This window comes from Bidens hawaiensis, unplaced genomic scaffold, assembly GCF_021521415.1.
Source record: "Bidens hawaiensis isolate Kalapana, Puna unplaced genomic scaffold, B.hawaiensis_p1.1 tig00032359_1, whole genome shotgun sequence".
Taxonomy (NCBI): domain Eukaryota; kingdom Viridiplantae; phylum Streptophyta; class Magnoliopsida; order Asterales; family Asteraceae; genus Bidens; species Bidens hawaiensis.
In genome coordinates, this window is record NW_027495494.1 from 158,132 (window position 1) to 173,301 (window position 15,170).

A 15,170-nucleotide genomic window follows, 5' to 3' on the forward strand; every position below is an offset into this window, starting at 1 on the left:
TACAAAAAGAAGGTTGTGTGAATCTAATCTAAACTAAAATCTAAAATGACATATAATTATTTCCAAAAACTAACTTCAATTCTCCAAGTCCTTTAATCCATGCATTATAAATAATAGCTTAATGCCTATTTATTTAGTCATATGCCATTTTATTAATGTATAAACGCATGGTGGCCATCATTGATATGATGACCCAACTGAAAAGTCCCAAAAAGTCTTCCACGAAAGCATTGAGACAAGAAACCAAATAAATCACAACATATAACAATCTGCTTTCAACAACTTAGGGAGCTAATAAAAGATCTCGGGTTTCCATATTTGGGGTTTAAAATTCATGTTCTAAAACTTCTATTCACTACGCAAGCTTAATTTAAAAAAAAAAAAAACTCAAAATACATTTTGCAAATGATCCTAATTTGGCAACTGACTTAGTTAACTCTATTTTCAAAATACATTGGTTTTGAAAATAGAAGATAAACTAATAAGACAAAAATGATTTTCAAGTTCAAAGCACGCAATTCGATGATTAATACAAAGGATGCATGACCAAAAAAAGCAGAACTTTGTTGAAATACCTCTCGTTGATGAGTCTCAATCAGCTTCAACTATCTCTCTCTCTCAAAGTTTGATTGGATGTCAAAAACATTCGCAACTTCTGCCTGTAGAAAAAGCAAACATGAAGTAGCAACACAGAAATCCTCATCAAGATAAATTAGTAAGGACTTGGATTCCAAGTTTGTACCAGTTTGAATGGGTGTGTTTTGGAGTTAGAGATTATGTTCGCACTGTCCCCATTCTTTATCATTTACAAAGTCGCAAAAGTTAAATTTCCTGATATTAGAATTTAATTAAAGCAAATCTCTATCTTTGGTTCGGTTTCCGTTTTTGACTTTTTGTTTTGTTTCGTTTCGGTTTTAGTTTTTCCGGTTTATGGTTTCTGTTAGGTTTCAGTCTTTTCGGTTTTAATTTATTTTTTATTTTTGGGTTCGTTTCGGTTCAATTTTTTTTGTTGTTTTCATTTCGTTTTTTTTTTTTACTTTTTTCAGTTTCGGTTCACTGCGGTTTTTTTAGTTTTGGTTTGGTTCTTAATAATAATTGTACCAAATGCCATAAAAAATCAGGTTAGGTCTGGGCTCAAACCGAAATAATAATCGAGAAATATGTGTTTTGACTTTTTATAAAACTGTTCGGTTTCGGTTTTATTGGTGTTTGGTTTCGTTTTGGCTAACCTTCGGTTTCGTCTTTTTTTTTTGGTTTGGTTTCAGTTTTCCGGATTTTGTTACGGTTCGGTTTTAATTTTTCTGGCTTTTGGTTTCGGTTTTTTCGGTTTTTCTCTCTTTTTTGGCTTCATTTTGGTTAAATTTTTTTGTTTGTTTTAATTTCAGTTTTTTTTTGTTTCGTTTCTTTCGGGTTCTGAGTTTCGGTTCAGTTCGTACAGACAAAGAGATGATACTTGGCTCGTCCTAATAATAATTTAGTACCTAATGCTTATAAAAATTAGGTTTGACTTTCAAAAGTCAACGATAATATCATGAAATACTATTCACATGGCGCTCTAGTTTGGCTAAGTTTGGATTCAAACCGAAACAATAATCATCTGCTTTGAGTTTTCAGAAACCATTCCGTTTGGTTTCTGCTTTGATTTTACAGCGTTAGGTTTTGTTCTGTTTTGGTTATGTGCCAGTTTCGTTCGTGTTTTGGCTGCACTTTTACAGTTTTCGTTCAGTTTTTGATTTCCTTTTTTTATGGCTCCGTTTCAGTTCAGTTTTTATGACCTATTTTGACACTAAACAAAACGGCTCGATTGAGTAACATATTTATTATAAACGCGAATGAAACCAGAAATGAATTCCTCGACTGCCTTCAATGTTAAAAATGGTAAAAAATAATAATATTGTACCTTGTCATCTAATGGCATTGCCAGAATTTACACTTTTCGGTTGACCTGTTCCAAACACTATGCCACCCGGCCCGGCCCGGCCCGACCTGCAATTCATATAAGAAAAAAAAATCAATTTCTATACATTGTTGGTTATCATAAAATTCCATTTTTATTATTAGGACGAACAAAATTGGTAGTGTTAGAAGGGTACCATAGTACTCTTTGAACAGTCGGATGTGACGGGTTACTTTAATGAACTTTTCCCTAAGCTTATAATAATAAAAAACCATTTCTTTATGGACTATTCCCACTTACAAAGATTATACAAGAACATCATCCAAACCCCCATCAAGATCATAAAACTTTTTGGTACTGTAGTAGTTTTTAACTTAGTAAATGACATGAAATCAACTTAAGCAAATAAAAAAATGGCATAATTTGTAACAAACCATAGATATTTTGTCAATACCATATTTAACCAAAAAAAAGTGGTGGTAACAAAGAGTGGGGAATTAGTTAATCAGCACCTCAGTTAGAAATTAAAATTATTATTCAAGTCCATAAAAGAAACAAAAACAAATAACACTACTGATTTAAATGGTGCTGTTAGCATGAGCATAACCAAAAGCATTTATCATTAAACATGAAAATCTTACTTGACATTTAACAACACCATATTCAACTGCCTCTCAAGCTCCTCAAGCTTCCACTTAGCAGCCTTACCTAACAAAATTAAAATATTAATTGGACTTAGTCCATCTTATTTATGCTTTATTATAATAATAAGCCAAAATATGGTTATACCTCGCTCCACAATAGTTGCTTTACAACGAACTTTAGCTAAATCAGGCAAATCAACCAACTTAACTACTTCAGTATTACAAGTTCTTCCATTTTCAAGCTGGCACCGAAAAACCCTTTTGCTAGAATGTGCTTTGAGCATATGATAGACGATGTGAGTAATAATGGAACCTTTTTAGGATTTGGGATTGAACAAAGAGGAAGATGAGTAATCATTTCCTGATGCGCGCACTAATCTCTTTTGGTAAGTTGAATTACTCCATCCAACACAAGAACCTTCCCATACGTTGCAGACTGAAACAAAAATCACCACACATTTTATCATAAAGTGACAAAGAAAGAAAGTGCAAAAATGATAATTCAATTACCTGAAATACCATAAGCTTGTGGTAATCAGATTTGCCCTCAAACAACACTTTTTCCACCTTCAAAGAGTGTGTTTCTTCTACAATATCATTAGTTTGTACATTATACTGTGTTCATACCAAAATTCTTTTATTAATTTAACAAAATAAAACCCTATCAGTTTTCAACCCATGAACGAAATTAACCACCTTGACATCCTTAAATGATCTAAAAATCAAAAGTGTACTCACTATATAATATCAAATTAGCATCAGATTCATAGAACTTAACAAAAAAAAAATAAAATTACAATCAAGTTAGAACAAAACCTACCAGGCCACATTGGGCTAATTACGGTTAAGTGTTACATGTGTATGGAATTACGGTTTATGTATTTCATCTCTTTAACTTACGAGATCAGCAAACAAATAAAGTGCTGGCGAGTGAACCCTAATCTCTGTGGACTGATTTTCCATTAAACTGAAACAAAAATAACCTGATAACAAATTTCAGTGGTATCAAAAATATGTGAACAAAAATCAAAACTGTGGCTGATCATAATAGCAAACAAAAGGCCTACAAATTATTCTTATTAAAAAATAAGAAAGATATTAAGAAACGGAGAGAGTAAATTAATGGGTAAAATCGATTAACATAAAATAATACCTTCAGGAATTAGAAGACGATTATCTCCTTCATTAGCAATCGTCCTCGATTCTATCTCTGCCAGATCTCAACATCGTCGTTGATTTTTCGTAACTCTCACTACTATCTAAACTCCATGTCATTCTTCTTATTGATTTGACTGCAAATCCCCTGTCATGTTAATGAATTCTTAAGAGCATATATTCCTCCACAATTTAATAGACAATTCAAGAATGCATTTTATTGGATATATGAAACCATTCTATAAAGAACAGCATATGTTACATACCATGTGAATATAGTTGGCCTTTATATCATCCTGTGCAACTCCAAAATCATACCTGTATTAACAGCGAAAAAACTAATGACTACAAAATAAGCACAAATAAGTTAAGTTTAACAACAAAACCAAAATGTGAACCATACACCCTCATAAAACACAATTAGACACAAACCTGCATGAAGTCTGCCACCGTCAAAGACAACCGGAAGTCCACCGTCAAATAGGGTTCCTAAATGGAACCCAGCAACGGTCGAACATCGCCGTTAGTTGCCATGGAGGGCAAAGCCCCCGGTGGCTAGAAGTGGCGGCGGCGAGAAACCAGAATACAGGTGACATGCGGTGATGGCCAAGCTAGACAATTGTGGCTGTGAGAGGAGGGTGACGTAGCCACATAACAATAGTGATAGATTCTTGATTGCAAAATCCAGAAGAATGGAGAGAAAGAGATTCAATTTTTAGAGAGAAACGAGAAGCCATGTAGAAAGGAGCGAGGAATGAAACACCGCGAGTTGTGAACCGGGTGAAGTAAGCGAAATCAAATCACGAGGGCTCATATTGTGTTGTCGTTCATATCAACGGTTGTGTAGAATCCAATTGAGGAACAAGGAACGGTTTTGTATCTATAGTTGTGGGATTAAAAGGAGAATAAACACGTGAATTAAAGGTTAAAAAGAACTAGCTCCTATAATCTTATCAGAGGGTTGAGAATGATTTTAATTTTATCAGACGGTTAATATTTAATCTTGGATGTTCTTATCAAACGGTTAATATTCAATCTTAGATTTACGTCAGACGGCCAGGATTGAATCTCACTCTATGGTAACCTATTAGTATAATTTACATATTGCGGACAAATTGTTAGTTGACACGTAGATATGCTAGCTACAGCACATCAAGTTTGGTGTAATCTAATCTAACTTTTAATCTTTAATGATTTTAGTAGCTTCTCACAGACAATTATAAGAAGATACTTTTATTCTTGACACCGTGCATTTGCAACATAAATTATAACCATACATGCATGCATGCACTATATGCCTATATATGTACACTCATTCTCTCTTCACGTATCTATCATAACACAATTCAAACATGACACATTCAAAGTTCATAGCTTTAGCAATTCAAACCCAATTCTGTATGCCACATTCAAAGTTCTTAGCTTTAGCAATTCAAACCCAATTCTGTATGCCCTCAAATTCATTAAACACATCACCACGAAGTCTTTCATTTAATCTCCGACACACAAATTCACTAACTTCAGTCAGGAAAACCCCAAATCTACAAACAAATCCCGCATCGACCAACAGCTTTTACACAGCGTCTCCAAATGAGATGTTGTATGACTTGCTGGATATATCACAGAGCCTCTAGAGATACCTGAGTGGAAATGGGAACACATCACTATGGATTTCATAACTAAGCTACCGCGTACAGCGAAGAATCATGATACCATATGGGTGATTGTGGACTGTTTAACTAAGAGTGCTCACTTTCTGCCTATACAAGAGGCCATCTCGTCGGAAACGTTAGCGAATGTGTTCATTAAAGAAATGGTGACGAAGCATGGAGTGCCATTGTCGATTGTATCCGACAGAGATACCCGTTTTACTTCCCGATTCTGGAAGAGGTTTCATGAAGCTATGGGAACACGATTGAACATCAGCACGGCGTATCATCCTCAAACAGATGGGCAGTCTGAGCGAACTATCCAAACCCTTGAAGATATGCTACGTGCATGCGTGTTAGATTTTGGTGGAAGTTGAGATGATCATCTTCATCTAGCAGAGTTCTCGTACAATAACAGCTATCATTCTAGCATTGGAATGCCTCCTTTCGAAATGTTGTATGGTAGACGTTATAGAACTCCTGTATGCTGGGGAGAGATTGGTCAGAAAGAGATTAGTAGTCTAGAAGTTGTGCAAGAAACCTCCTCGAAGTTTGATCAAATCAAGGCAAGGATGAAAGCTGCTCAAGATCGTCAAAAATCATATGCCAATAAGCGACGACGACCGATCGAGTTTAACGTTGGCGACAACGTGATGCTTAAGGTCTTGCCGTGGAAAGGCATCATTCGTTTTAGAAAGAGAGGAAAGTTGAGTCCAAGGTATATTGGACCGTTTAAGATCATCGCTCGTGTAGGAGAAGTGGCGTATAAGCTCGATTTACCTGAAGAACTGAAAGGGATTCACTCAACATTTCACGTATCTCACTTAAGAAAGTGCCTTGCCGACGACGCGTCGCACATACCGTTACTGGACATAGAAGTGGATGGGCAATTGAATTATGTCGAGCAGCCAATCAAAATCGTTGACCGCAAAGGACAAGCAACTTCGTCAAAAGGTTATCCCGTTAGTTAAGGTGATTTGGAAGCATCGCAAGGGTTCTGATGCGACATGGGAATCAGAAGAGAAGATGCGTAAGTTTTACCCGCAATTGTTTATGCAACAGATAGGTTTCGGGGACGAAACATTTTTAAGGGGGAGAGACTTGTAACGCCCTCGTTTTATAAATAAATAAATAAAATATTATGGATTTATTTTAGCGGACGTGTCGAGATGTGTCAATTTAGTTAATTAAATAATAAGTGGAATATGGATAGGTTTAGGAGATGTTAATGGACCTAAGAACGATTTGGGCCAAAAGCCTTTGGACTTTGGCTATTTAAACCCCTAAAACCTTATATTTTCATTCTTATCATTCCACCAACATCATTCCAATCATTTGCACACACACCCAAACACACATACTCCCCTGTACAAACCTTCCATCTTTTCATTCATCCAAGATTGATAAGAGGATTCGTTTAAGATTTCAAGTAAACAAGATCTAATCGGTTCAAGCCCATAAGGTATGCTTTAAGATCTAAGTTGTTTTTCATTTCATCTCGTTCTTGTGTCATGAGATATAAAAACGAACCGGTTGAATTGTAAGTTTGGAACCGAAACGAGCCTATGAAATCGATATAAAACGAACCAGGCAAAACAGGTTTCAAACAATCTAATAACAATACCAACAATGATATCATGAAGGCAAAATGAACACGAGCCAAAGCAAAACGATATAAACAAATCATTATGAACAAGCAACAACAAATCTGATGATAATAACAACAATAACAGTAGCAACAGTTTGTGAAAGTGACAAATTACAAACAATAACAACTAGTGTGAACGGGGTTCAACGGAACCCGGAGCTCCGTAACCGGAAAACCCATTTCTGGTAAACGACGAGCAGACGCGAACCCGAGTTCAGATCTGAGCTATATTGATTCCTGTGTTCAAAAATCCATGAAACCCGATTGACTAAACGAACCCCGACGGCCATAGTTAGGACTCGAATCAGATCCGGAGCTAGGCCGTGCGAAGGGAGGACTTCGCATCCCCGAGCGAAACCATGTTTTCGCATCCCGATGCGAAACCAGTCGTGCGAAGCATCCCACGCGAAACCACCAAATCGCATCTCATGCGAAACCAGCAAATCGCATCGCACGCGAGCTTGATATGCGATTTGGTTAGGAGCAGAGGGTTTGGCAGGTGGCGGCGGTGGCCGCGGTTAAGAAAGAGAGAAACGGGAAGAAGTAGAGTGGCGTTGGTGGTGTGGCCATGAGCAAGATGAGGGAACCGACCCTGATCCGATCGCCGGAATCACGAGTGGCCGGCGGCTGTGGCCATGAAACAAGCAGTAGAGGAAGATGAATGTTGGAAGGGGGTGGGGTCTAAGGGGTTGGGTTAAATACTAGGGTTTGAAGGGGGGAGGGTGTTTAGTAAATTGTTACAATCTCATATAATAATAATAATAATAATAATAATAAAAAGCGAGTATGGATTTAAGAACTTGAGCGAGATCCGAACCCGTGACCCGACTTGTCTAACAACCCGTGACCCGTCCTATGCTAGACCAATGGAAAACCGTTTAGAAAATACTTAACTTTGAGAGCTCATTATACAAGTTGACGAATGGAAGGAAATGGATGAGCAAAGGATAAACCGTAAAATATGTAAATACATATAATATAATCTAAGTATACAATAACCATAAATAAGGATTTAAAGTATATTAAATGAATAAGAACGGCTAAGAGGGTTTCGAGTCGATCTCGGTTAATTTAACGATTAACCCCGTTAACTCAAGAGAATAAATAATAAACAAATATAGAGCATTAATACGTGTTCATTGTTAAACAGTTAACCGTGCACAGCTCAAAAAGGGAATTACTATTAACGGTGAACGTAACAGGATCCAGGTGAGTTCTAGCCCCTTTTATGTGTTATGTTTTCGGGGCTGTGTGCATACCGCGATGTGTTTAGATTTATACACTTAACTTAAATGGTAAGTGTATTTTAGAAATATGCTTGCGTATGAACGTGAATGATATGGATTGTTTAACTAGTATGCACGTAATGTTATATTGGTTATGATTGAAAGTAATAGAAAGAAACTGTAACGAAGATAGAATGGCATGATACATTAGAGGGCACCGGGCCCTAATAATAACCGAGGTATGAAGGGCACTGGACCCTTATAATATCCAAGGTAAGTAAGGACTGGACTCTGAGGATATCCAAGGTATGAAGGACACCGGGTCCTTTCCTTATAATTCCGAGGTATGTAGGGCACTGGACCCTTATAATATCCAAGGTAAGTGAGAACCGGATCTTTATAGTATCCGAGGTATGTTGTTAGTATGAAAGTATGTATGTATGTATGTATGTATGTATGACTGAATGATAGACGAATGAGTAAGTATCAATACGTATCTTCGGACGGTATTGGTAAGTAAGTAAATGTAATGTACGTTAATTAAATAGAACTCACTCAGCGTAGCTGACTTTTAGTATGCATGCAGGCATGTAGAATGAGGCAAGTTGCTTGAGGGGGACACATGACAATAAGAGGAAGACTGGCATCGCTATGAAGAAGACACCCGTGTCATTTACGTTTTATGTTTCAGACTTATGTTATGTTATTTTAAAAGACAAGATGTTTATGATATGTTTGAATGAATGATTTTTTTTAAATTCCGCGAAATGTTTTAATTAACTCTGATTTTACGAATTATGTGAATGAGTAAATCCAACCAGCTAGAAAGTAGGGCACCCGGGTTGGGGGCCTTACAGCGTTGAAGTACCATCCAGACGTGTCACCACCTGAAAAGGTTGATGAGTATACCACGATGTTTATTTAGATCCAGGAAGCATAGGTGACGTTATCTGACCCGAAAGCTCGAGCTATATATGATTGTAATTTGGCGAAGGGTTTGCACTTGGATTTCTCGGTGAAGAAAGAGTCGCGGTTTGGGGCTAGAAAGGAGGATATGACGCGATGGAAACAGTTATGGGAGGTGCAGGTAGAGGAGCTACGATAGGGGGGCACAGCTCGGGTCAGGGTGAAGGATGTCGTGGGCCTCTCGGATCCGAAAACATTGTGAGGGTTCGAACCTAGACCAAAATCAATAAGGGAATATCATTTTTCATATGTTCTAGTATTAATTCTTACATGAGTTTCATGTAGTGTGAATTATATTATATTAATATTAATGTTACTAATAAGCTGGTTTATATATAGTTGCAAGCCAATCTCGAGTAGTTCACAGAAAGGTGGTTGTGGTAAGCGGTATCGAGGTGAAAAGGTATCGTGGGCCACAAGGATCCGAAAACAACGGGTAGTGTTGGTCCTTGATCGAATAATCAACAATTCAATCACGAAATCGAAGTATTGTTGTCACAGATTAACAATTAAATTATTTACAATGGAACACAAGAAGTAATTGCAAGTGAGTTGAACAAATTGAAAAAACTGAAACGAAACCCTAATTAAGTTGATGAACCATTAACAAACTTTCATGCCAAAGTTACAAGATCAGTCCTCCATGCTTAGTTAGCTTTCCACTTTTTAACCAGACTTAATGTCACACCTCGACTTAGGGCCTAAAAGTGTGACCAATAGTTGGTACCTGTTTTGTAAATACATCAGAGTTTTGGATAAATTTTAGCGGAAGACTTAAAGGTTTTAATATAATATTAATTTACGTTGAAAATTACTTGGGAATTAAATACCCAAGTTGTAGTTTTACAAAATATTGTTTTCATATTACAAGGATTATAATATTCAAAAATTGAGCCATCTCCGTCTACGAGCTTCTATCTCCTGATGACTCTACTTCTTGCATCTACCATTAAACTTAATTACCTACAGGTGGGATTAAAAATACGTCAGCTAAGTGCTGGTGAATCGTTATGACACTAAAAGCATATAAATAACAATCATAATACAAATATAGTTTTCTTGACAAGCTCAACGGATATATTACTATACCCGGTATATGTAATACTGCCCTACACACACACAAGTCTCCGAGCCACGTAGCCCATACCGGAGAAACTATATATGACCATTAGCCTGTGGCCACGTAGCCTTTGACTGTTTAGGCTTAACGGTTATGTTTGGATCCAGACACATGTGTATTCAGTCTGAGTTGGTTTATTTTATAATTTGTATCACAATGTTATAGAGATCACGTAATCTCATGCAAATATTTGACTGACTCAATAAGACAAACAACCTGTCTATCTTATAGAGTATAAATATGTTTGACTGTTTATAAAGGTTTAACGTATTCACGTTATATAAAAAGATTGCACGTATTCACCTTTGATTGTCTGTTTGAATGATGTGGTGATCTCGTTTGACAACCTTTATGAATGATTGATGATTGACCTATAATAAAATATGTATAATAAATGCCCGGATCATTTCTTGATCCAGCTATAGACCTTTAGTCTGATTTTGATAGCTTTAAATCTTGATATTCATTTCCTTATAAAACATAAGGACCTTTAGTCCCTTCTTGGTTCATCATTTACACACTACGTTTCTTCTTCATGAAGAAACATATATATCGAGTTTCTTATTTCTTAAAAAACATTTATAAAATCTTTATATAAAATAAAGAAATAATATTCCATCTATAATCTCATATTATGCAATATATATTTCACTTATTATATGATCAAAGTATGAGTTATATCCCCGACCAGAGTCTAAGCCATATATTAATAAAATAATCAGGCAGAACTCCTACCTTAAAACCAGAATTTGGATATAATACTTAAAGATGACCCGGCGATACTTCTACTACACGTCGAGTGTCAGGGAACGAAATGACAGAAGTTTGGAGCGTCGTTGGGATGGCGCGTGGCAACCGTTCGTAATCGTCTAGTGCCATCATGATCGACAACCGGCTACCTTTCTTTCTCTTCTCACGGCCCTTTTTTTTTCTCTGATTTTTCTTTGTACTCTAGTCTTGTATTGTTTATGTTGGATGTTGGATTGTGAAAGGTTCATACTATGTGTCTCTTTATATATATGTATAACAGTGATGACTTAGCATAAACATTGAATCGTGTCTCTACCAAATTATTTGCTTCTTTACTAAGATTTCCTATATACTAATATTATACTTATATAATCATAATAATTAAAGACAAGTCGGTTGATCTATTCTTCAATACGAGGAATTCTCAAATGTTATAGTTACAATAATTTGATGTTGGAAACACTTAATATAATTTTGTGAATTTGATGTTTAGAAACAAACATCACGTGGCTGCACATAAGGCATTTTCAAATTATATATATATATATATAATATATATGACGTTATACTTGTTCCATATATTAAAACAATGTTTGATAATTAAATATTTTGTAGCTCAAACGGTCGCTTATTTTACTACGCGTCGCTATTTGGTTGATTACTTCGGGTTATGTGACGGGCCGTTTATAATACAGGCAGCGATCCGTTGCCTTTAAAATTATTATTATTATTATTATTATTATTATTATTATTATTATTAACTACAATTTCTATTACTAGTATCTCTACATGACTATTTGAGACTCGATTGTGCTCACCATCCTATTCTTTTCTTGGTTGGGTATGTTATAACTAATACAATCACTCTTTCTTTGTACCCTCAAAAGTTTACTCATAAAATTGCTTTCTGTAAGAATGACGGGTGTATGATTGTATATATATAGTTGGTTTAATAGTTATCCAACATAAGATACGGCGCTAATGATTTTTGAGGTGTAATTTGACTTAGAACGTGGCATCTGTGTTGTGAATATCTTAGATTGCTATTGTACTCCTTTATTTATAATAATATATAATAAGAAGCTGGTATATAAAACAATTTTAAAGTGAATGTCGATGCCCCTTAATGCATATATTATAATTTTAGCTATATATATAAATAAATATGTTTAAACCGTAAATGTCCGTTTAGAGCAACTTAGTTGGTTTATCCCACTACATGTTCGTTTACGGTTATTTCTATATTTAGACAAAACAATCGTTTGTAATATTTTATTTAAATCATGTAAATGATAATACTGAATTTACTTCCACTTCTTATGTTGGTTATTATAATTTTTTATGTTAGCCCTCCAACTTTTAAAAGTTGGCATTTTTGGCATGAAATTGTTTTGGCGGGTGTTACACTTAACCAACTATTGACAAGTGACCAAGTACCCCTTGAACTTGTTTGTTTGGCAATCTGGTGTTGAATCTTTAAAAGGCTTAACTGATTAATAGGTAGTCTCTAATTATTCAACATGTCTTTTAAACTTAACAATTAAGAGACCTCACGAGCTACTGAGAGGTGCCACCAAACACATTCTATCTCTGACTAATTCAGAGGTAATCTCTTAATGAAATTATTAAAAGGCTACTAAGCCCCACTAACGCATTGTTAATATGCATATCAAAGCAACAAATTAACGCAATGAAAAAGGATACTGAATAAACAGTTGTCAAATGGGAACCAATTCAATTAGTTGTATAACATTGTATCTAATTTGATTTTGAAGTATTTTTTTACAACAAAAATTTCGATCTAAAACACCCGTAATCTTACACTTATAAGGATTTGAACCAACCATTTTACTTTTAAAGCGACAAATACCACACCACTAGGTCATGGGTTAATTTTAAAAGATTTTAGGTTGGTCAACCATCCATCCTACATAATGATTATGACCCAAAAACCAAAATACAGTGTCAAATCAAAAGTGAACAATTGAAACTTAAAAAGAACCAAGCAGAACCATTGCTAATGGTTTGATTCAAATTTAGTTTTACTATTAGACCTCTATTGTATCGTTGAGTTGATAAATCTTTCATATTAAAAACTTTTCAAAACACATAAAATAAAATAAGCTATTAAAAAAGTTATAAGGAGATAGTGACTTATGTGAGATGACTAGAGCATTTACGATGGAATCTCCGATTCCTATTCATATAATTAAACTAAAATACATATTTGTCGTTGACTTTTAAAAACACTCCACGTCTAATTTCTAATATATATTTATAACAACTAAGCGGGTGCCCACACAATACGACGGGTGTCCGAACGCAAACCCTGCGAATCACATAACAATTAAGAGTGTTCATGGTTCGGTTTAAAGCCTTTAAACCAGTCATCAGTTTAGTTTCACGATCGGTTTTTTTTTTAATACAAGTAAACATGACTATTGCAACTTTAAATTAACCTAATTCCAGTACGATTTTTTATAATATTCGTTTTTTTTATTATTTCGCATCCTATGTGTTTCATTAATCTTTACCATTTATGTAGCTAAAATTATCATTTTTCCTATTTTGTTATATATAACAGAGTTGGTAACGATTCGGTTTCAATTTTCAATGATTCAATTTTGGTTTGGAGAAAGAAAAATCGATACTAATGGTTGGGCTCACAAGTTTAACTTACAAACCATAAAAAACCGACATCGGGCACCCCTACGAAACTTATTAATTTTTTTAAAATTGACAGAATTATAACAATATCATACTCAAATTAAAAAGAATAAAATGCTTGATTTTATGATGCACTTTTTTTACAAAAATATTAACGTACAAAAAAATCATGGTCGTTTAAAAATCGTGATGGGAAGTTAGTTTAAGATTAAAATTAAAAACATAATATGGTTAAAGATGAAGGGGCAAACTTGTAAGTTAGGAGAATTGTGTTTAAAAGACAAGTTTACCCCTTCTTACACATATACTTTATGCATTAGGATTTATAAAACTCTTAAAATCAAGTGTCTTAATTTACCATTGTCTCATGTATTATATATAGAATAGATTAAATAATGTATTTTTTTCACTCCAACCACTTAAAAATATAGGATATAGGGTGAATAGTGAACATCAAATATTAAGTTTTACTTTAGTTTTTCTTATAATTTAGAGTATGAATTATGAGGATGGAGACTTCAATGTATGAGTAAAAGTAAATAAAATTTTACATTTCCCTATAATTCGAAAGCAGAAAAGGGGATAGAAACCCTATTGTGAGTTTTCTTAACGGATGCATATATGCATATGTGAAAGGTTAAAGAGTATAGAATTTTGATACACATGTAAAAACATATTCATTACAAAAGTCACTGTTTCTTAATTTTGTCATTAGTTATCATTAGAGAAGTAATACAAAAGAGAAACCAAAATAAAATAGTACATGAACGATACTCTAATTCATTTCATTAGCTATAGAAAGAGGATACATGATAAAAGATAAAAACTGAATTGAAATAGTATAAGAACCAAAATGGAAATTAGAACGTCTAAGAAGCCTATAACCAAAATAGAAACTAGAAGACGTACAAAGGGGCCGGGGCCCAAAGCGAGTTGCCTTTGTTATTTTCTTTTTTGCTTCCTCCTTGTCTTCGAAATATAGCTCATGTTAGGTAGCCTGACAATCTTGAATTTATAATAAGTGATTCAAGAGATTAGACAATGCATATGAAGAGTATTCTTTCCTAAGGTGCCCTAGAAAATGCAATATCAAAATGCATATCTAGAATACGTAAATTATTTACGCGTCATGACATGTTAACAAAAAACAAAATTAAAAACAAATCGTGCAATTATCTTACCACTATCATTGATGTCGTTGTCGCCATCGTTGCCGCCATCTATGATCCAATCCACTTTAATTGAACCTGTTTTGATAGGCCCAGCCTAATCACATTCTTTGACACTTACATTTATATCATAAGTAGCATATTGATATTTTTTTTTTGCTAAACTCTAGTTCCGTCTATTACGCTTTGTTATTTGTTAGAGGCTCTACTCAATCACGATTATGAGCGGACTAAGAATGAAGAAATGGGATTAACTGACACCCTCAAAAGAAAATCTAC

The 15,170-nt window shown here is 34.8% G+C and overlaps 1 protein-coding gene across 1 annotated transcript; it reads left to right on the forward strand.

Annotated features, from left to right (window-relative positions):
* The first annotated feature begins 5,096 nt into the window (after positions 1-5,096).
* LOC143583327 (uncharacterized) lies at positions 5,097-9,324 on the forward strand. The gene is given in 3 exon segments (XM_077065665.1): positions 5,097-5,296; positions 6,254-6,375; positions 9,077-9,324. Coding segments are annotated over 3 exon segments (570 nt in total).
* Positions 9,325-15,170: the final 5,846 nt, after the last annotated feature.